A 24,666-nucleotide genomic window follows, 5' to 3' on the forward strand; every position below is an offset into this window, starting at 1 on the left:
GGTGATAGGCAAGGGGGCATTTTGCCTTGGGCCAGTAATATAATAGAGGCCGGTGCCTCCCCATTTGGACACATGAAAATTACAAAATTAAAGTTCATAGAAAAAGTAGTGAATGATTTATGTATTGTTTGTACTTTTCTTACGTTATCTCGTCATGCAGAAGACATTCATCAAGTTATACTGTATTATAGACGTCAAGTTATACTGTATTATATCAATAATATAAATCATCATCAGTTAGTTTTGTGGGTAGCCGCTGTGCATGCGCGGCTAACCACTATGCGCCTTACTGAAAAAGTGTCTGAGTGAGGCAGTGAGGCAGGCAGTGTTTGTTCGTCGTGATATTCTCGGCTGTGTCATCGTTGATAGTCGCATATGTGAACGATCACGAATAGAATTGTTTTAAGTAAAGACAATACTTATGTTGTTCTTCAATTACTTATGCTTTCGAGCGTATAATCTGCACTTTGTTTTAGTAACTATAGTCAAAACCTCGCAGCTGAAAATATCATTCATTTATACGTTTTACTGGTGATTACAGACGTCAAATATATCTCGTTTCGGCAAAAAATACAAGAAACTTGATACTCGGTGCAGTCCTGACTTTTATTTTGTTCGGTATTTTATTCATATGTCGCGTTGTTTATCTCTCATTCTGTGTTCTGTGTTTTGGTGAGGAAAATGTAAAGCAGATAGGAGATAGTTTTCTTTATTTTCATTTCAATTAGTAATGATGACGATTTGGATTTAACAGATTGTCAAAAATGACGAAGAATTTTAATATACGATTAGAGTCAAGCTATTGTCCTATGGGGACTACTGTAGTTTAGCGGGAACCTTGGACGCTGACCCAAACCCTACCCTATAATCACAAGCAAAGACGAGCCCGCGGTCACAAGCGCTTGGGGTGTTCGCTAAACTGCAGTCTAGCAAAAATTTTAATTGGAACAGAATCATCAGCAATATAGTCCACTCAAAATGTTAATCAGCATATATTCATACAACACAACAAACGAGTTTGATATATCCTGTTAAAAGAATGATGTATCTCTTCACCATAGAATTCTTAGACAAATAAGATTAATATAAATTTTGCCATTCCACCTACTAAGTTAAACTACTGTAATTTTCTCGCACCCATCGAAAAATTCTTCGCCGCAACTCATAATGAAAGCATCTATGAACACTCTGGTTTTCAGTATAAATCCGTAAAAACTCGAATGAATGGCATCGCACTATCTGGTCTTCGCAGCTACAGCCGTCTTAGTTTTATATTTTTAAAAGAGGAAATCAACGTTCTAAATGACATGAAGAATGACAATAGTATTGTTGTCATGAAACCTGACAAGGGCAATGACGTTGTCATCCTTGATAAAACCGACTACAATAACAAAATTTCAGAAATCCTCTCCGATTCCTCAAAATTTGAACTCATAAACGAAGACCCTGTGAAAGTCACCCTACAACGTGAAACCCAGGTGAAATCATTACTCAAACAACCCAAGAAAACGAAATCAATTGATGAACAAACTTACAATAAACTCTATCCGACTGGCTCACGCATAGGTAAACTATATGGACTTCCAAAAATTCACAAACCAACCATTCCCTTACGACCCATTCTATCTTCTATAAATCACTACTCATATAAACTAGCTAAATTTTTCATTCCGCTGCTTACACCCATCTCCAAAAACTCTTTCATGATTAAAGACTCATTCTCCTTCGTACAAGAAATACTTAACAGCAACATCAACTCTAACAAAGTTGTTATGGCTAGTTTTGACATAACTTCTCTTTTCTCCACCATTCCCCTACATGAAACAATCAATATCATCTCTGATCTTCTTTTCACTAACCATAAACAGCATTACATTAACCATCAACACTCCAACATCACTTTTACCTCTGAGACGGAAAATAATGGACGACTACCGTTTTTAGACAATGACATTACCGCTCAAACGACAAATTCACCACCTCTGTATATCGTAAACCCACATTCACCGGTCTTTTCACAAATTTTCACATATTTATCCCACTTTCTTACAAAAGCAACTTAATCTTTGGCCTATTACACCGCTTGTTCAACCTCAGCTCTAGTTATGAGACTTTTCATGCCCAAATTGAAACCACCAGAAAACTACTCAAACTCAATTGCTATCCAACTAATATGTTCGACAACATTTTCCGTGTTTTCCTTGAAACAAAATTCGAAAAGAAACCATCTGTCCTTAGTGTCCCAAAGAAAATAGTGTAGTTATGTCTCCAATTCACCGGCTGTCACTCATCACAAATATGCACACAAATCAATCGTCTCTACAACGGTGCTTTCCCTCATCTCAATGTCAGATTCGTCTTTCGTACCCCCATACGAATTATTTAATTTTTACCGTTTAGGATAAAAATCCCAAGTCTCTGAGGATAAAATTCCCAGGATAAAATTCCCAAGTTTCTGAGATCTGGTGTTGTTTATTTATACACGTGTCGATGCTGTTCGGCGTCGTATGTGGGTCAAACCACACGCCACTTACACATCAGAATCTCGGAACACTTGGGGATCTCTCCTTTGACTGGAAAACGCTATACTAACCCATTAATGTCAAGTATTATTTCTCATAGGAACTCCTCCAACCACCCTGCTTCGCCAGACGATTTTAAAATCATCTCATCCTGCTCCGACACATTCGACCTCATGATCCACGAAAGCCTCCTTATCTCCAAACTAAAACCTTCACTTAACACCCAAGGCAGCTCCATCCCTCTTAAGCTTTTCTAGTCTCAACACCTCACTCTAACTATACATCACATCACACCTACACATTCACAGTAACCTGATACCTCAAACTATGTAAATAGCACTAAATATATCTATATTCCTGTTAACTTCCTAATTAGTCTGAAGATGTCTTGAGTAAAGACGAAACGTCACTCTTTTAATACATTTCATAAGACCAAATTGTTTATGACTATGTTTAAAATTATTTGTTGGGCTCTAATATTTATATTGAGAATCCGTTTCCCGCCTGGCACCTCATTGGCAACAATATAAATAAGATTTATTATTTATTTACTAGGAGTTACTTATGCAAGGTAGTTGCTGCCTCTTGCGCTAAGTTTGCTAAAATTTTATCATTTTAAGTGTTTTTTCATTGTATCAAGTCTACTATTTTATTGCTTTAATGTAAGATTAATTACTGGGTCATGTCACTAGGCAGTGAATACAACTTTAATCGAGAGAAAGAAATGAAGCACACAAGTCTTTATAAATTACTTGTAGTACTATTTTTAATTTATCCTTTTAACTTTTGTGAACATTTTGTACATTTTAAATTATACTTTTTTTCACAAAATCATTCCTCATTTCTAGAATAAAAAATGGCTTCACTACCTGAAAAATTAAAGTTTGAGGAAAATTTTACTCGTATGAGTAAACTTATAATCAATAAAAAAACCCAAGCCTTAAAAACAACATTTCAACTCATTATAAGCCATCAATCATCAAACTTAAAAGATAAACTTAATGATCATGTTAACAGAAATAAATTAGAATCATTAAGAAAGAATAAAGTCATCAGCAAGGAGCAATGGAACCTTCTTTACCGATCAAATGGCTCGCCTGACATTAAAACCTTTGATATTTCATTATTGACTGTCTTATTGCGTAGCATATGTGGTCTAACAGCGCCACATAGTGGATGGAATAATCTTCCTTCCTCTTCAGATACCTCAATCTCAGCAAACATTGCAAGAATAAAGCTTTATTGAAACAAAGTGTACGATAACATAACTGCAACTAGTTTAAATGACAGTGATTTTGAGCATTTGTGGCGGGAAATTTCAAAAGCATTGGTTGGTCTGGGTATTGAACAAACTGAAATAGATGAATTAAAGGAAGCTCCCCTCAACGAAAATGTAAAAGACTTAAGCAAAGACTTTGAAGTTATGAAAAAAAATATTTTGAAGAAATAAAAAATGAAATAGAGAAAATCAAAGAAAGCATGTCAACAAAGAAAGATGTTGCAGAAATAAAACAAGAGATGGCTGCAAAAGCGGATGTAGCCAGCATGGAAGAAATGAAACGGGAAAAAATATGCTCAGACCTCAAGCTTGGTAAGTGTAAGTTTAGTGGTCTAATTTTCCTCAAAAAGGAAACCTTCTCGATAACGAAAACCCTGACAAAATAGACACATGATAGACAAATTGTTTCTCGCAAAAAAATCATTATATACTTAATAAAATAATTGAAAACTGCAAATAATCATTTTCAATTCGGCAAAATGAAAACAATACTAGCAATCGTTTTGAAGATCGCAAATACCATGGTGAATGGTGAAAGTAATTCACTATGTTATTGGCGATCTTAAAAACGATTTTCAGATTTGTCACCACAACAAAGTCTCTATTTTAATACTACCAATGTTGCAGGAGTATGAAAAAAAGCATGAGGTAGAGTTTGAGTTTGCAGAAATAAAGATAACGAGGTTCACTTTAGCAAGGTGAATAAGAGAAACAGTACGTGTCAGATAATTTAGAGTTAAATCATAAATTGCCAATGAAACGAAAATTTTGCAACCTGTGTTATACTTTTATTGAACAGCCATTTTAATATGATAATGAGCTTCCTGTACTAGTTTAGGCATATCACATTTCATTCTTGAGATATTGAAGTTTTTATTATGTCTGATTTATCTGATGTCACATTGCATAACGACAACTAGATGTACTAATTAAATTTGTTGATACATTATTTTAACATGGTGGAGTTTCCTTCTTTGTGGTGTGTTAATGATATAAATTACTGCGTACCATTATCAACCTAAAGTTGTCGGGAGAATTGAGGGTATTTGAAACATTGAAGCGACTCATTTTGCATGCAATATTATGTCACAAGTTAGATAAATTGATAATTGCAAGGACTTCAGTATTTTCAGAATAAAAAAGTCATTCAGAAAAGGTTTTACAAAGCACTATATGATTTTAAAAGTTCTGGTCAATACAGATATGATTTAACTAGCAAAATTTTCGTTTCATTGGCACTTTAAGATGTCCAAACAACTTTGAGAGATTAATTGTTGAGATCGATCTTCAATGTTAATGTTTGGCAACAAAAGTAAGATAGTTTATCTAAAAGACGAGTGTCGAGAATAGAAAGAAAAATTGAATAAAGCTATTTGTTATCTTTTGGTATAAAGAATTTTTTAGACTCTAAAAAATATATGCTCTCAAAATTTTAATTTAATATTTTCGAAAAACGCAAGGTTACTCTTTAAGAAAAATTCATGATATTAGTGCAAAGAGAAGTTTTTGTGATTAATTGTTTGGTATAAGCTAACCTCGAATGTTACCAGTTAAAAAATTTACGAAATGTCTAATAATTGTTGATACGTTTTTTTTAAAGTGTACGGTATCAGTATCCTTTCCTAATTGGGGAAATATAAGCTATTTTAATGTATTTATTTTGTTTCCTTAACCCTTGATTATAATATTTTTATGTAGAAAAGTGGAGCTACATTGATGAATCAACGAAACATGAAGAATTGTTTTTAAAGTTGATTGAATATGTGCGCAATCCCAATTTTGAGGTTAAAGTCGTGGGCAATGTACGTGTAATATTCTTAGAAGAATTTTGCATTGGCGAGGGAAGTAATGCAACCCGTGTTTTCCTTGGACTGGGTAAGGATGGTTACGGTAAAGCAGTTAAACAAATACATCGAGATAGCTTTATCCAGCTTGCACAGCAAGAAAAGAAAATTTTGCATGATATTAATGTTAAAAGGAAATGACATCACAGTGTATAACTCTCAACTAGATTGTTAATCATGTGACCTATGTACTTGTTGTTCTGCCTTATAAAAGAGAGCACATGTTATGTTAAAATATATTCTCAATCGTTATGTTGTTAAACTCTTTTATGATTCTATCTGATGTTCGGTAAAACCTCTAAATCTAACAGGTTATGGGCCCAGAATGCTATGGTCTACATGTGAATCGAACAAGTCGACGATTTTATAAAATATTTCTATAAGTATTTTGCGGTCGAATATAAAATGAATATGGCTGAATTGAATTCGTTCAAATTTGCGAAGTTAAATGGGTCGAACTATCGGACCTGGTCTTTTAACATGCGTTTGTATTTAGAAAGCCTTGATCTGTTTGAACATGCTGAGGGTACTGCTCAACTTACGTCGGAAAGTGCCGAAGTTCGTCAGAGTTTTGCGCGTAATGCGAAGAAGGCATGGACTCACATCTGTCTGGCTATCGAACCAGAATATCAAATTCATGTACGCCATACCACAACTGCAAAAGAAGCATGGGACGCTCTAAAGAAGCAATTTGCTAGAGAATCTCTGTTACAGAAAGTGAGATTGAGACAACAATACTACGCTTGCCGTTATCGTTCAGGAGAAAGCATGTTGGAGCATATTAGTCACTTAAGAACATTGCATGACCAGCTAAAAGAAATGGGGGTAGAAGTAGATGACAAAGAATTGGCAATGACACTCTTAGCGAGTTTGCCTGAAGAGTTCAAACCCTTGATTACAGCCCTGGATGCAATAGGTGATGACTCCTTATCTAACGACAAAGTGAAAAATATGTTGTTAAATGATGTTGATCGACGACAAGACGGAAAGGATCATGAAGGAGCATTTGCTGCTGGAAGAAATATGAGAAAAGTAAAGCAACAATATGTATTTAAAGGGAAGTGTCACAACTGTCATGAAAGAGGGCATTTTGCTCGTGACTGTCCAAAGAAAAAGGTCCTCGACGACAAGAACAAGAAAAGTAATGAAAGAAAGAAAGGTGAATCTGCTAGCTGTGTAGAGAAAGAGGATGATGATAATATGGTGGAAGACGAAGCATTGTATACCTCAAGTTCATGGAATAATAACTGCTGGATTATCGACTCAGGTGCCACACAGCACATGACCTATAATAAGAGCAATTTGATTGAATATGTTCAATTTTCAAATCCATCAATTGTTAATCTTGGAGATAATAGAAGTATTCTTGCATATGGTAAAGGGATTTGCCGTAATATTGCTGATTCAAATGAAAGACCTCAGAAGATAAGTTTGCGAGATGTGTTGTATGTACCAGATCTTGGTAGGAATTTTCTTTCTGTAAGAGCCATGATAAAGCTTGGAGCATGTGTTACTTTCAAAGATGATCAATGTGAAATCTTTAGAGGTACAAAGTTGTTGGCAAGTGGTATAATGCTGGAAAAACTGTATGTATTGAAAATCATTGAAAGTAATTATGTGAATGTTGCAATAGATGATAAATTAATGTTATGGCATTATCGTTTTGGTCACCTTGGAATGAACAACGTTTCAAAATTGCTGAATGATAATATGGTTATTGGCATGGACACTACGCCTAAGGAAGAATCTCCATGTGAGGGATGCATTATGGGTAAGCATCATAAATCCAAGTATCCCAAAAGGAAGCAAAGCGTGCAACTAAACCGTTTGAATTGGTGCACAGTGACGTTTGTGGACCAATGTCGACAAATTCACTTGGTGGTTCAAAGTATTTTGTTCTTTTTATTGATGATTTTTCAAGGTACACTTATGTTTATTTCATTAAGAACAAACATGAAGTATTGGAGAAGTTTAAAGTATTTAATGCAATGGTTTTAAACATCACTGGTTGTTCAGTTAAATTTTTACGGACAGACAATGGTGGGGAATATTGTTCCAAAGAGTTTAAAGAATTTCTTAAGCAGAAAGGAATTACACATCAACTTACTGTGCCGTATAATCCCGCACAGAATGGTGTATCGGAACGAATGAATCGCACACTTGTAGAATCAGCCAGATCAATGTTATCACACAGTAATATGCCGTTACAATTTTGGGCAGAAGCAGTGAATACAGCTGTCTATCTGAGAAATCGAAGTCCGACAGTATCACTTAAAAAAGTTACACCGTTTGAATGCTTGTTCAATAAAAAACCAGATGTTTCTAATCTGAGAGTATTTGGATGCCTAGTTTACGCTCACATGCCTGCAAGTCAACGAAAGAAATTTTCAGAGAAATCAAAGAAGTGTATCTTCATCGGATATCCTGAAGGGACGAAAGGCTACAAATTGTTTGATGTACTCAGTCAAACGTTTTTTCGAAGCAGGGATGCTGTCTTTCTTGAGAAAAGATTTTACGACTTGAAAGGTAATGAAAACAAACAGTTCGGTAACTTTTACACTCCACTAGAAGAAAAGATTGATGAACCACATGAAATACCAATGGAAGAATTTGCTCAAGAAGAAAATAACGGAATTGAAAACCCAGTTGAAGCAGATCAGCACCTTCAACCAGTGGGAGCGACATATGAAGAAAATTTTTTTAGAGAAACTCAAAGCCTTCCCAGAAAAAGAATATCTAGACCTCCCAACAGATTTGATGAAGAGAATTACTTCTCACAAAGCTTGACTGCTGACATCAACGAACCATGTAACATCCAAGAAGCTTGGAATGGTGAAGACAGCAACTATTGGCGAACAGCAACTGATTCAGAGTATCAATCATTATTAGATAACCAGACATGGGAACTTGTTCCTCCTCCTGAAGGGAAGAATATAGTAGGATGTCGTTGGGTATTCAAGGTAAAGCGAAAGGAGAATGGATCTGTGGAAAGATACAAAGCAAGATTAGTGGCGCAAGGTTACTCTCAATCTGAAGGTACCGACTATGAAGAAGTTTTTTTACCAGTAGTTCGTTATGCATCAATTAGATTATTGCTGGGTGTGGCGAACATACACAACTGGGAAATTCACCAAACTGACGTAAAGACTGCCTTTTTGCAAGGTAAGCTAGAAGATGAAATTTACATGAAACAGCCGGAAGTTTATGTTGATCAAGAGAAGAAGAATTATGTATGTTGATTGAAGAAAAGCATATATGGTTTGAAACAGGCTGCACGATGTTGGAATTCTGAAATCGACAAGTTTCTATTGTCAAATAAATATTGAGAAAGTAATGCAGATTCGAGTGTCTATATAAAGTCCATTAAACGAAAGAATGGTAAAATCGACTTTGTCATATTGGCCTTGTATGTGGATGACATACTGTGGTTTTCTAATTGTACAGATATGTTGACTAAAGAAAAGAGATCTCTCGCTAAGAGATTCAAAGTCGAACATGTTGGTGTAGTAGGTTACATTTTGGGAATGTCAATAAAGCGCAACCGTCAAGCTAAAACACTTAGTATCAGTCAGTCACAATATTTGCTTGGAGTACTAAAGAAGTTTGGAATGGATGAATCAAAACCAGTATCAACACCACTAGATACGTCAAAGAAGTTTGTATCATTATCTGATAATGAGAAGCCAGTAGATGTTCAGAAATATCAAATGGCAATAGAATGCTTAACATATGCAACTGTTGCAACTCGTCCAGACTTAGCTGCCGCTGTCGCAACTTTATCTAAAAATATGTCCAGACCAGGTAAAGATCATTGGCAAGCAGTGAAAAGAGTGTTTCGTTAGATCAAAGGAACGATGGACTATGGTCTTTTGTTTACTGCAAATGGAAAAGATTCTGATTTGTGTTGTTTTTCAGACGCCGATTGGGGTGGTGATGTGGAGACAAGACGTTCTACATCAGGGTATGTTTTTCAGATTCAAAACAGTACGATAAGCTGGTGCAGTAAACGACAGACATCTGTATCAAGATCTACAACCAAAGCCGAATATATTGCTTTGAGTTCAGCTTCACAAGAGTGTATCTGGCTAAGAAGATTACTGAATGATATTGAATTGTTGAAACCTGTTCCTACAACAATTTACGAAGATGATCAAGGAGCCATTCAATTGTGCAAGAATCCGAAATTTCATAATCGCACAAAGCACATTGACATATCATATCACTTCATTAGAGAGCAAGTTAATAAGAACGCAATATGCGTAAAGTATTGTCCTACAGAATCAATGATTGCTGACATTATGACTAAACCATTAAGCAAGCCTACATATGAACGTTTTAGAGATCTTCTTGGTGTAAAACAAATTTAACTTAATAAGTAATTTAGTTGATCGTTAAGTGGGAGTGTTAAAAGGAAATGACATCACAGTGTATAACTCTCAACTAGATTGTTAATCATGTGACCTATGTACTTGTTGTTCTGCCTTATAAAAGAGGGCACATGTTATGTTAAAATATATTCTCAATCGTTATGTTGTTAAACTCTTTTATGATTCGGTAAAACCTAATGTTCGGTAAAACCTAAAAAACTAACAATTAAAGCAAGAAATTCGAAATATGTTGTGAATTATTTCGACTTAGACGAAGATAATGGAACGGATTATATTTATTTGATCTTAGACTTAGGTGAAGAATCACTGGTAAAGTTTGTGGAAGATTCTACTTTGCATGATCTTCAAAAAGCTCTTCCTGATATTCTTAGACAAATTTTAAAAGGATTAGCTGATCTTCATAGCGCCCAAATCCTATTCTACATCGGGATTTGAAGCCTTCCAATGTTCTGCGAGTCTCAAAAAGCCAATTTCTGATAGCTGACTTTAGCATAAGTCGAATAATTAAAAATGACTCAACAACATATAAAAGTAATTCTTCCATGGAAACCCTGCATTGGATAGCTCCTGAATCATATCGCGACGATGATGAATCAGTTAAAAAAGCGCGCTACAATGGAAGGTCTGATGTTTATGTAAGTGTAGGAATGTAAACATTTGTAAGTTTCAATGTTGTGAAATTGCCTTTTGTTGTAACGCTTTTTATTATTTTAGAATGCATGGATGGTAGCTTATTATGTTGCAACAAAAGGGAAACATCCTTTTGGAACTAAACCCTACAGACTGATTAACATGTTAAATGGAAACCCAGTTGGTTTGAATGAAATCGAGGATGAAACATTAAAGGACCTTCTGTCGTGGATGTTAAATCTAAAACCTGAAGACAGACCATATTCTAACGAAGCATTAAAGCACCCATTTCTCATGTCAGATGATGAGAAGTTTGAAATGTTAAGTAAAGGTGGAAATCTTCAACAGATTAAGACAAATGTTCCCCAGGCAAGTGTCGTTCAACAACTAAATAGCGAATCCGTAGATTTGGAAAGTCAAATGGGTAGTGATGTTTATGATTATTTGGTGAATGGAAGGACCTATAAATCTTCATAGACAAAATGCTTAAGACTGATTCGAAATATTGACCAGCATTGGAAAGATCTAACATGGGAAAAACCACAACCAGAACCATTTTATAAGATTGGTGATTACAAGGCGTATTTTCTCCGAACATTTCCTAATCTCCCTGCTCGGGTACATGGTGCTGTCAGGTCAAATGAAGAATTGGAAGACGAACTAGAACTCTAGAATATTTTATATTTTAATGAAAGCGAACTACATCAATAAGCAATTTAGATACAACAGAACCTGTTAGGGGTGAAAAAAGTTGCTATTAAGAAGTAATTGATACCGTAGAAATCTAATTTTATAGATATAAAGATAAACAGTTTCCACGACGTATTTAGATGATATTTCACCACATTTCTGCTTAATCTATAGCCTGTGGTACTCATTGATACAATGTAATATACCTCATTATTTAATTTTTACTGTAAATTGTTTTGGGAAAAGAGTGAAGGCGAATATGACATTAAAAGTTAACTTTTATGTTTAGCTGCACTGATAAAAAATTGTATTTCTGAAATTACTATAAGTACTAAAAGTCTGGTATTGGTGTTTTGAGCTCTTGGGAGCTCCTTATCGTATAAACCTGACCATCAGAAGTTGTGCAAAATTCCATAAGTAGAATCTTTTGTGTTTTACTATCTCACATTAATTACGTAGCTGAACTATATAAAATAGTTGAATTAAATAATATTTTCATGACATTAAGTGATTAACAGCATTTCGTGTAATAATTTGTAAGTGGACTCAATAATATTTTAATTAGTTTTATATAAAAATATTCATAGTTTTCCTCATTTTCTGATATTTTGCTTATTTCATGCGCTGTAACCATGACAAATATTTCGTGCCTAAATCCGCACAGCCAAAATGCAAGTGCTGTGTATTTAAGATTTCTTAAATGAATATTAAATATACACATAAATACATGTAAGGTTAACTACGGTGCTCTCTATTGCCTATATTCTAAAAACTCTCTCACACTCACATTTATTGAATAAAGTTTCAAAATAATCTTATAACTGCTGGAAGACCTTGTATTTACTCCACAGATAGAAAATAGTGCAAAGTTATTTTAATTTTATCATCTCAGATCAAATATCATCTGGTAGGTATCCGCACATTAATGTCACATGAAAGCACTCAGTATTAGTTGTGAGAGTTTTAGTTTAAAGTTTTGTTAATCATTTATATGAATTTTGAGCTTTTGGGCTTTTTTATTTTATTGAATTAACCTCGCAAAGAGCATACTATAACAACAAAAGAACGTAAATAACTTCTAAATGACAAAGAACAATGCTACAGCTTTCTCCAGTTACTGCAGCCTTTTAAACACAATGTTGCAATCATTAAAAACAACACGATTTATATAATGTATAATAAGTGCGAAAGATTTATCTTGAATTGACGAATGCTGACATTTTTGTCTATTAAGTTGTTTGGATTTATTCTAGAGTGTACTGCATCTATTTAATTAAGATTTTAGAAACGTTTTTAATTTACAATGAGTTGTAACATATGACAGCTAGATTTTCTGGATTGTACAACCGTGTATGACTTTGGCAACGAGGATTGACTTCGCGAGACTATAAATTATTTGGCATTTGTTTACAAACCAAATAGTATGCTTTTTTAAAGGGCCTATGACTCGAAAATTTTTATGTTTGCAATGACCAGAACTTTTAAAATGACAGTGTACTTTCTAAAACAGTTTATGCATACCACTTTTAATTCTTGAGATGTTGAGATTTATGCTATGTCCGATTTATCTCACTTGTGACGTCAACCTAATGAGAGTTAGGAGTATTAGGTACATTTGACGATACTTTACTTCACAAGGAAATAGTTCCCTTTGTTGTGGCGTATTTAATGGTATAAAATTCTGCCTATTAGTATCAACCTAAAGTTGTCAGGAAATTGAAAAGTATTAGAAAAATTTTTAGAATTCATTATGCAATATGACGTCACAAGTTGGATGAAATAGAAATAACAAAAACTTCAATATCTCGCGAAGGAAAACAGATATGCATTATCTGTTCAAGAAAGTACAATGTCATTTCAAAAGTTCTGGTGATTGCAAACATAAAAATTTTCATGTCATGGGCACTTTAAACGTCATAAGTAATTTTACATTTCCAAGTATAACAATGGGCTGAATTGTAAGGGATATTTTATACCACTTAGTAAGTTCGTATGCTTTATAACTAATGAAGCGGTAGATAAAGCTGATAAATCGCCTGCTGAAATTTACTATCCACCAGCTAGAGGACCACCTTCCACTTGAGGGAAACGAATGTAAATTATAATCCCATTTACCCTCAAAATTGAATGGAAGTGTCAATAACCATTATGAACATTTTTATAAAGCTAAAATTTCATTTAATCAAATTGAAGCATTCGTATGTATTATTATATGCCATGAAAAATGGCTATTTTTTCTACACATAAGCTACATAAAAAAAATCATCTTCTTTACTTTAAAGACTTCTTCCGAGTGAATGAATTTCAAGAAATTCGTTTTCAGACTGGACCGCATACATTTGCCAATAAAATTATAGCTGAGAACATAATTATTTTAAATATAGGTATAGCCATAAATGCCTTTCCTATGACAATGTACAATTTTGGATGTTTACGTCAGAAATTTTTTAAAAACTTCAACTATGATAAGGGCATTTCTAACACAAGAACAGTGTATTGGGAATCGAAACCAAAGACTAAATTGTACCGCTTCCAAAGGATGTGTGTGCCATTTTTGGTAAATTAAAGCTGTTTAGAATAAATTGAACAGATCATCAATTCGTAAAATAATTCAGAAATTTTATCTTCCGAAGATTGTCAGACGGTCAAAAATGGTTCATGGTCACGTCATTTATCTCTAGCACGTACTCTAAAAACTTCTTTTACAAAATGAATTCTGTCTTTAGTTTTGATGATTTGTACATTGTAATGTTTACTTAAGTTTAATTATATTTAAAAAGAAATGTCACATTATGACGTGGCGTTTGTAAATGTCAAGCGCATCACTGACTCAGAATTATTTATTATCAAATCTTTTCTTCGTGTAAGAGCCCAATTTTTATAGTGGATAATTTGAAACAAAAAATGAAACTTACTTTCTACTCGTGGTATTAAATATAGCTTTAAAAGTCACTTATAGAATCATTCAAACGATTTTCATTTGGAATGGAAATAAACATTCATTGTTTATAGTCATACTTCATACTACCCAATGCTTTGGTATCAAATTTGTTAAGTTAGAATTGTAAATACAAAATCTAGGTTAAATTACGTAAAATTACCTTTGTTTTAGAAATAGGACTTCATATACGACGATCGTGTGGACAAAATTATGCTTGCTTTAGTTCTTTACATGTTACGTACCTAACAAAAGATAAGAAATTTAAAATAAAAACGCACTACATACATATCACTTTAAAAAATGATGATCATAATCCATACCTTACTGTTACATCAATCTTTTATCCATGTACGTTTTGTTACATAAACACTTTCAAATAACGAACGAAGATGAAGAGTGAGCCAGGATCTCCTTCAACAAATAGTATTATAAAACATTAATGACATCTATGTAGAACATTTTAGTTATATAACTAAGTGTACATCACTGACTAAAAACCATTTGTTATAGAAATAAAAATACATCATAACCTCATGCAGAGTACATAATAATATTGAGATTAGTCAAATTCCAAAGGACTACTGCTAAATCTTATAAAGTTTCACAAGTTTTAACTCAGGAATAGATGATCACCGATCTAAGACAGGATTTTAATGTCAATGATTACGACACGATTTTGCAAACTGTGTCATGCACGTTGCATGATAAAATCGCTATTTTTTACAACGAAGTCGTCAAAAGAAAAACACTACATAATTCAACAACAACAGCATCTCGAATTCTTTTATTTTTAACAACAACTCACCTCTTTTGTAATAATCCTAAAGTGTCAATCACGTGAAATGCACGCGCAACGTCACAACAAAACAAAATAAAAAACAACTGTTCATCACACTCCCGACGTTGATCATATTGATCAATTTATTTCCACGAGTTTTTACTATTTGACTGTCGCAATAGGTCTCCAATCACGGCTGCCGTTCTTCGTTGTCGGGTTTTCATATAGTTTTCGTCATTAGACTCAATTCCACTGGCGGTTTGGGAGCCACGGTATTACCTGGAGGCATATTCAACTCAAGTGGCATCAGTTGTTGTATATGACGACGTAGTTCTGACGATCGAGCCTTTGTAGTACTCGCAACACAGACCTTTGCTGCTCGAACAACACCATCCTGAATTACTATGAGCTCGGTAACTCTTGCCAATTTCCTCAAAATTCGAGGGGAAAGATCATTTTTTAACACAAAAACATCACCGACAGCTATCTTCTCCTTCTGTGCTCCATGAAGTAAGCGGGAAGTCTCTCTGACGCTTAAAAGATATTCCGTTCTCCAACGATTAATAAATTGATCTAACAAACGTTTCTGATATTTCGCCATTCTGGTTAGAGTTCGATTCGTACTGATGATTTCAAATTGTCGATCACTAGCCGTAAGAGTAATTTCCCGTCCGTAAATTAATTGAGATGAGTCAGAGGGTAAGAAATTCCTTCTTGGTCATCATAGATATATGCAAGTGGACGATTGTTAATGGTAGCCTCAATTTCTACCAAAATGGTTCTAAGCGCTTCAAAATCCATTGAGGATTGACCGAGAGTTTTCTTTAAACATCTCTTTGTACTTTGTATCATTCGTTCGTAGAATCCTCCTTGCCAAGGTGCCTTTTCAATGATAAATTCCCAATTGACACCCTTGGAAGCCAGTTCGCGTTGTATGTCATTTGATCTCAGTATATTAGCAACTTCCCTTGAGGCACTTTTGAAGGTCTTGGCATTGTCTGATATTAGTCTGGAAGGCAAACATCTTCGTGAGACAAACCTTCGGAAAGCTTGCAGAAACGATAGCACAGACAAATAACAAACAAGTTCAAGATGAACCGCTCGAGTGGAGGCACAAGTGAACAAACAGATATATACCTTATCCATTTCTTGATTGTTAGTAGCGTATAAGGGGCCTGCAAAGTCAATACCGATGTTTGAAAAGGGAGGCTCTTCGCTTACTCGACTTGATGGCAAACATGCTTCCTTCGCTGTTGGGAAAGCTTTACCTTCGAATTTCTTGCATTTGATACATCCACGCACAACACCCTCGACGCACTCTCGACCACGCAAGATCCAGTATTTCCTCGAACGCAATTTAGAGTTTCTCTAATTCCTTCGTGGTGTACTATATTGTGACAGTCGCGTATAATTAATTTCGAAAAGGTATGTCTAGGGGCAACAAAATCGGCTGTTTTGCACTATCAGGTAACGTAGAGTGGGCAATTCGACCTTCACACCGAATAATCTGATCATCATCGAAAAACAAACCAAGTTGTTGAACTCGTACATTTTTACGACCGGTTCGAATACATTGTAACTCGTCAGAAAACGCGGCTGACTGAATACTTCGGATCCATAATCTCTCAGCTTCGAGTAGCTAATTAGCATTCAACTCAGACGTAACAGAGTATAGTTGGTTTCTTGATTTCTTGATAAACCTTAAAATTTGTGCTGTGACGCGAAGTAGTTTGTTCTTTGTACCATATCTGTCTGGTCAATAATCTTCTCCAAGTGGATGCAATTACATTCAGGAAGCGATGTTAACGTCAAGGAATGTGTTATTGAAAGAGGATTTTGTATTATCTCTGTGTAGCAATGGTCCTCATCCAATTTTGTCGGTTAAAGATCTTCGGGCCAATTTCCTTCAGTATCTTGTAGAAACTGCGGACCATTCCACCAGATTCCAGATTGCACAAGTTCACTTCCGGAACACCCACGAGAAGGCAAGTCGGCAGAGTTTATTACCCCAGGGCAATGTCTCCATTTATAACTACTAGTTAACTTTCTGATTTCGTTTACGCGGTTCTGTACATACGACTTCCACAGTTTATGATTTCGAATCCAACACAATGCGGTAAATGAATCCGTCCATAAGATAATATCAGTAATACATTTTATTGAAGTCAACGTTTTCACAATCGAATCGACTAATCTTGCTAAGGTAGTTGCGCCTAACAATTCGAGTCGTGGTAAGGTCTGTCGTTTATAGGAGCGACTCTTGTCTTGGCTGCTATTAAATTCACTTCAATTTCACCGTTTTTATGTTCCGTTCGTAGATATACAACTGCGGCAAAGGCAAATTCTGATGCATCGCAAAATCCATGTATCTGATGAATCGGAGATGAATCGTATCCACCATGGAAGTAACAACACGGTACTCGTATGTCACTTAAAGCCCTTAAGTCGTGAACGAGAGAATTCCAACGTGATAAGGCCTTGCCAGACAGATCTTCATCTCAATTACTGCCAGAAGAGCAGAGGGTTTGAAACATCTTCATAGTGATAGTGAAGGCTGCAAGAAGGCCAATAGGATCGAATATCTTCGCAGATAGCTTTAAAACTGACCTCTTCGTTGCAGGAAGTGATTTTGCATAATGCACTAGCTCTTCAAGATCATAACAAAGCTCGTCGCTGTTCTCATCCCAGCTGATTCCTAGAATTTTGATACGGTTCTCTTGAGGTGTGGACTTAAGTTGTGGCTCTGTATGAGGCGAAGGAGGTTTTACTAATTTGTCTTCCACCATCGTACTTGGTATATGTTTAGCATATGATGACCACTTTTCATTTTCCACCTCAACAAACGGTCGTACTTCATCATTCGCGATAACATTTCGGACATGTTGCGAGTTTGAATGCCATTTTCGAAGCTTGAATCCTCCCTCGCTCATTAATTTTCGAGATCTATGATAGATGTATAGAGCTTCGTCCTCATTAGAAGCTCTACCAGCGAAATCGTCAACATATAACGACTCGATTAATAAAGAGACTATTTCTGGATCGACATTCTTGTAGCTCGAAACGTGGTGATGAATAACAGTAGATAATATTGCAGGACTTGGGGTTAGACCAAATGGTAGGCGTTGGAACTTGTATTCCTTTAGCATCGGTTGAACTTGGTTAATATCATCAAACCAAAGAAACTTCAGCATCTTTCTGCCTTCGGGAGCAATTTGTATTTGATGAAAAGCCTTTTCGATATCAGCAACAAGCCCAATGGGGAAGCCTCAAAAGTTTATCATGGTGTCAAATAAACGTGGAACCAAATTTGGTCCCTTTTCGAGGCAATCATTGAGTGACTGCTCTTCCTTAATAGCTCTTGCCGAACCATTGAAAACCACGCGAAGTTTTGTAGTTTCCTTATCTTCTTGAAGTACGCCATGATGGAGTAGGGAACAACCGGTTTCATGTGCAATAAGAACTGGGTCAATAGTTCCTCCTTTCACTTGATCTTTGATAATTGTATCGTATTCTTGCAATAAGGGTTTATCTTTATCAAGACGACATTTCAACTGGTGTAATCGTTTCAAACACATACCGTAACAGTCTGATTTTGGAATATATTTCCCCCTCCAAGGTAAGTTCACTTCATATCTCCCTTCATCCTCCAGTTATTGTATATTCTTCAGAAACTCCTGATCCTGTGATTCGTTGGATTCTTTGATTCCCATTGATTCGATCTCCCAAAACCGTTTCAAGCATTCATGTAATATGCGTTGTCTCTTGTCAAGCGGAAATTCCTTTGAAAAAGAGTAATCTTCGATGATTAAAATAACGTTTGATAATTTCGAATTAGTTTCACCATCATTCGTCTGTCCAGTGATAATCCAGCTAAATTCACTATTAATCACAACAGGACCACCTTCACTTCTTATAATCTCGCCTGTCATGATATCAAATAATAATCTGCTCCAATTAGAATGTCGATGTTGCTGTCCGTCTGTCGTCCAGAGGATATTGGTATCGGAAAGCTGCAACTCCATCAGATGAGGATAATGATTGAGATCAATTGTCGTTGTTAATGGAGAGCAAATATTTGGGAAGCAAAGAGCTGTTATGATTCGATTTCCATTCTTTCCTTTCAGGGACAAATGAACCAAGTCGCATTTTTGCTTTGTAAAATGTTGGTTGCCAAAGGTATTTAAGTTAACAACCTCTTTTCTGATGGGAACTAGTCCAAGCCGGTTTTTTAACGAATTCGTAACATAAGTGCGCTGACTACCGCTGTCCAAAAGCACGCGAACAGGTATGGAAATGGAACCATTCCCACCATTGGCGTATGTAATAGCTTTTTGCAGAAGAACTTGATTACGCGTTTTTGCCGTATTCGTCGTTAAGTAATTATCTCCGTCAATAATAGTAGCTGTGCGAACGTTGTTTCCTTCCTTGGTTTCTGGTAGGTTGTTTCCAGTGGGGGAAAGTTTGGGATCTTATGCATTCTTTTGTTGAGGAGGCGTAAAACTTGACTTAATCACTTCACAAATCGATTGATGATGAGCCCCATGACAACGTCTACAATTCTTCTTTGACTCGCAATTTTTACTGAGATGCCCGATTCGCAGGCATACAAAACAACGATTGTCTCTCCTCAATATACTCTTGCGATCATTCACATCAGTTACTCTATCACACGATGCTGAAAAGTGTGGCTCTTTACAATAAACACATTGAATATGTTTACCTGAAGTATTTTGAGTCGAAAAGGCGTTCACCGTAGGTATTCTGGCAGTTTGGTGCTGACCTCATGAATTTTTTCCATGCTGTGGCTGTGGACTTGATTGCACTCATTCACTTATCTCCCATGCCTTGATCTCAGTTTTTATTGTATCCAACAACTCATCAATTTTCCAAACGTCTCCCGACGATTTTTGGGCAATTTGTAGACGAATGTCACTAGGTAATTTAGTCACGATAATCGGGATAAGCATACTACCATATTGTTCAGAAGAAACGCCAAGACTCGATAATCCTCGTACATGAACGCTTACTTTACCGTATATGTATCTTACTTGGCTAGTTCTACCGTTGGCACAAGCTTGAATCTTTAAAATTTCATCCATGTGAGCTGCTATGGTTTGCTGGGTTTTCCCGAAGCGATCGTTCAAGATTTTTACAGCTGAGTCGTAATTGGCATTAGTTAATGTTAGACCTTTTGTGGCCCTCGCTGCGTTTCCCTCGAGAAGCGATTTCAGATAGTTGAATTTGTTTACCTTCGAAATGTTTGGATTACTGTGAATCGCAGAATCATACAGATCCCAAAACGAACTCCACTCTGAAACCTTGCCACCATATTTCGGATGCTCCAGCTTAGGAAGCTTCGGCCTATTTGATTTAAATTGAACCGTCGTCGTAGTGTTGTCACTCGTTACATTTCCTTCGTTTACAATTTCGCTCGTCGCTTGATTACTTGAACCTTCGATGAAACAATAGTTTTCCGTCACATTTTCCACATTTTCGTTAGAATTCTCTATACTTTCGTTTTGGCCAGGGTTTGACATGTTCGTCAAATTCGAATTCGATATGGTATCGTTGACATTCGTATCAACGAGACTGTCATTCTTAGCGCATTTAATATACCTTTCGATTTTTCGTTTTATACTCATAACTCTATCAGAAATTTCGGCCGAGTCCTCGATTTCACCTTGCATTTCATTGACATCACACGTGTTCAATATTTCTTCGTCGAGTTCACATAATATTCTTAGTTTCCCTTCGAGTTGTTGAGCGATGATTTCGCTACGTTTTACAAGATCATCATGTGGTGGCTGTGACAACATTTCAACTGACTCTTTCTCGAGCTTTGTACACACTCCGCGATGTCCTCTTCTTCTAGCACGAAGCCTTTCCAGTTTTTCCTTCTCTTCAGTCGACATTTTCGTAAGAAACGAATATGGGCGACTTTATTTCGTTAAAGCCGACACATGTTGGGCGCCATGTCATGCACGTTGCATGATAAAATCGTTATTTTTTACAACGAAGTCGTCAAAAGAAAAACACTACATAATTCAACAACAACAACATCTCGAATTTTTTTTTTTTTAACAACAACTCGCCCCTTTTGTAATAATCCCAAAGTGTCAATCACGTGAAATGCACGCGCTACGTCACAACAAAACAAAATAAAAAACAACTGTTCATCACAAACTTTAAACGGATTTTTTAAATTCATTAATCAAAACTTCCATATTTGGATATTGCCACACAAGTCACTTCATATTGTCAAAAAACTTTTGTTGTTAAATAAACCTTTGTAACTTACGAATACATTTCAACAATCAACTGCACGCATTATAATTACTTTGCTATGAGAAAAAACACTGTCGATACAACAGTAAAGGATGTAATGAAAATATTCATTAAGATAATGCTAGTTTCAGATGTGCAGGGACGCTGAGAAGCATATTGTAGTTAAAAAATCTTAATCTCAAACTATCTACTATCAAGAATAATCTCTGTATATTTGGTGTTATCATTTCTCTCTACATCATGGGGAATGTATTTTGTACAGGCATAAAACATCTCACTTCATGGTAGGGGAGAAAATTGTCGAATGGTGTGTGCTAATAATATTGGGTTAAGCATATTACCGTGAGTAATATAAAAATTCTTCACATTGCTCATGTCAAAAGCAATATTTAAAGTAAAAAGGATTTCTTAGTGAAATGAAAGAATCATGGAATTTTCATTACGTACGCAAATCACACTACCATACTTTATAAAATCATTTTTTATTCTCGCTAAGTTGGTTGATGCAGACGATTGAAAAAATTTGTCTTAGAAGATCTGACTGAGCAGAAAACTGGCGTACAAATTTTTTTTTCAAAATGTATGCCATTATATTTATTAAACGCAGTGTTTTGGGAAATATACCCAAAGGCCGAGAAATAAAAATTAAACGTAAATATTAATGATAGCTACAATAAATAATGTTATGACAAATGACTTCGCTTGGCCCCAAATGTGGACACTGTTTTTTTCCAAAACAAAACCAAATGGGAGGGAAAACCGGTGCACCCGGTAAAAAACCTCCAATAAATAAAGCGATCGAAATTTAGAAAAATTTCCTTAAATTTTCGTAGTCTTAAAATGTTTCATATTTTTGTTGTTTTCAATGATCCCGATGATCTACTTTAACATGCAGCGTAGTGAGATCGTAGCTTCGTCGTTCGTATCTTTAATTTGCAAAGCGACAAAAAAAGCGTCGACTAAAAAAGCGGACTGACTGTCCTATTTATTGACACCGCTAATATTTTGTGTTTGAACAAAAGAAACTAAAACTTTAGTAGAGAACAAAAAATGAAAGAGTGCAGAGTGTTAACAAAAATTTTAATAAATAGAAGAAAAATAAAAACTATTAGTAGCCATACATAAATCATATCAAAAATTATTCAGTGCGTACGACCTGACCATTCACCTTATAATAACAATTAAAAATGAAATAACCAAAGTGACGTCGTGAAATGCATACAAATTATTTTTGATGTCTATTAGATTTCATTCGATCAAAATTTCTATGTTACTTCATTAAGACCTTCATTAATAGCTAGCTTTCACTTGTGTGTTTTGTCCGAAAATTTGACATTGTGAAAGTTTAGTTTTACGGAAATTTTTAACGGTTGATATTTAAAAATGCGTTATAATGATTAATAGGTGCATAACGAAAGTCGCAAGTGGGAAACTTTTAATAAGGACGCTTATTTCTTCCTGCTTCTGTCCAACTTGATCGTTCGTTCAACGTCTAGTTATTACCCCTACAGACATAGCTACTCTTTAAAAAAAATTATAAATGTCAGCAAAATGAATGAAAAAAATCAGAAATTATATATTTTAAAATGAACTAAACTTTAATACCTGATTTTCAAGCATTGTCCTGGTCCGTCGGATCCAGGCGTCATAGTAGGTCTCTTCCACTTTTTTCACAGAGCAGTTTTTACGTGTATATCGCAGTAATTTATTGTAACATTTTTATCTTAAAAATTCAATGAACCCTACTTGCAGCATTGCAATTTTGTTTATAATGTTCTAATAAAATTAGTAAAAAGTAGAGAGTGAAAGCCAGCTATTTTCTTACAGCAATTGACATCTTTTGTCGACATTTTTTAGCTAATATGGGTGTTTTTCACGAATACGATTCAAATTATAAAAATAGACCATCAGGATCATTTTTAAATATCTCATGCAGTTACTCACAGCTGTAAGTTAATTTTAAAACTCATCTACTCAACTTACAAACCACAAGACATAGATCATGTTTTTCCACTCGCTTGTTTTCCATCTTCGTGGATTATAGTCCAATCATTTCAATGTTAATGTTCACACGTACAAATGCCGTTATGCAATGTCCATTCAATACGTTTATACCATTCCATACACAAAGTAATCAACGTAACCAGATAGGGGCTACTGGTATTATGAATCACCATTTTGATAGATTACTGTTTACAATGAATTCTTATGGTAACTTCAAGTGAAGGAAAAGGGATCACTTCAATACCCCAGTTATATCATCACTCAAAGAATGCTTAGTGCAGATTTGATCACCTATGAATGTCAGCTGACCACCTTTAAGTGGGCTCATATAACAATGGGGTCCATCATCATTATATGAACAAACAACTGACATCCACAAAGAATCCAAACTGCAAATGAACATTTTTGGCAATGAATCACCATGACACATGAGTAATGAAAAGCTAGTAAGAGTAATTGAAGTGAATGCCACAGGTGGTAAAGGGACTTTCACAATTCTACCCATGTGGGATCTACAATATAAGAAAATATGAAACATATGTACGACATTTCATGATGAAGAAATCTACATATGACGTTACTTTGCGTTTTTAAATTCTTAATCAGATATTTTAGGGACCTTAAGATTTCACGACGCGCGTTATAACGACGCAAGTTTGGCGCGCATGGCCTGGTGCGAATGCGTCCGCGTGTCATTGTAAGTTAATTCATTAAGATTGGATTTCCTTAACGACGCGAACTTGTGAGTTCACTACCTATACTTTCAAAAAAATGGCCTCCTTCAAAAAAACAAAACATGCTATAGCTGTTGCGTATGACGCCGCTTTGATAAACGAAGAAGAATTTGCGCTTTCGTATGATATTTCGCGTTCAAAGAACAATTTAGAAATTTATAGTGGCCAAAATTGATATATCAGTACTGTTATTACAAAGTAAGACAAATTTCAAAGCCACTGGATGTTAATTTAGCTAAACAATTAATTTAAATCACGATGAATTTAGTGGTGTGCTTGATGAGCAATCACTTGATGCTGATGAAAACTGTTCTGCCATTTTCTTGCCTTGCTAAAAGCAAAAATGTAAACATATTTTACTCACAGATAAATATCAACACATCAATCACATACCAGACTCCACAGACAATTGTAACAGGTGAATTAAAAGCTGAAATACTTACTTTAAAACTTTTTTTGTGAAAAATTCCACACTCTATGTAAGACGACGTGGGATTAAGCAAAGACGCCGCGTTGTAGAAGCAAGACAAAACTCAACGACGCACGCACATGCGCATTGGTTTAAAATTCA

At 35.4% G+C, this 24,666-nt stretch overlaps 3 protein-coding genes across 6 annotated transcripts in view; 1 reads left to right on the forward strand and 2 right to left on the reverse strand.

Annotated features, from left to right (window-relative positions):
* The window catches only part of LOC124451529, a 73,706-nt gene that overhangs the window by 30,352 nt on the left and 18,688 nt on the right, over positions 1–24,666 (reverse strand). The window contains exons 1-2 of one of the 4 annotated variants that reach the window (XM_047002188.1): positions 23,341–23,495; positions 14,455–14,536 (exon numbers count right to left, since the gene is read on the reverse strand). The gene's annotated coding sequence lies outside the window, so the exon portion shown is untranslated. Of the gene's footprint in view, positions 1–14,454; positions 14,537–14,614; positions 14,709–23,340; positions 23,496–24,666 lie in introns of those variants that run through there. The other 3 variants (XM_047002186.1, XM_047002189.1, XM_047002187.1) reach the window with 3 other exon arrangements.
* On the forward strand, positions 1,044–3,764 carry LOC124451539. Its single transcript, XM_047002201.1, has 2 exons — positions 1,044–1,566; positions 2,623–3,764. Exons 1-2 carry the CDS (start codon positions 1,221–1,223, stop codon positions 2,697–2,699), a joined length of 423 nt encoding a protein of 140 aa, XP_046858157.1. The 5' UTR covers positions 1,044–1,220; the 3' UTR covers positions 2,700–3,764.
* On the reverse strand, positions 19,896–20,984 carry LOC124451297. The gene has a single exon (XM_047001919.1). The coding sequence runs from the start codon at positions 20,982–20,984 to the stop codon at positions 19,896–19,898; it is 1,089 nt and encodes a 362-aa protein (XP_046857875.1).

Source organism: Xenia sp. Carnegie-2017, unplaced genomic scaffold, assembly GCF_021976095.1.
Source record: "Xenia sp. Carnegie-2017 unplaced genomic scaffold, XeniaSp_v1 HiC_scaffold_24, whole genome shotgun sequence".
NCBI lineage: Eukaryota > Metazoa > Cnidaria > Anthozoa > Malacalcyonacea > Xeniidae > Xenia > Xenia sp. Carnegie-2017.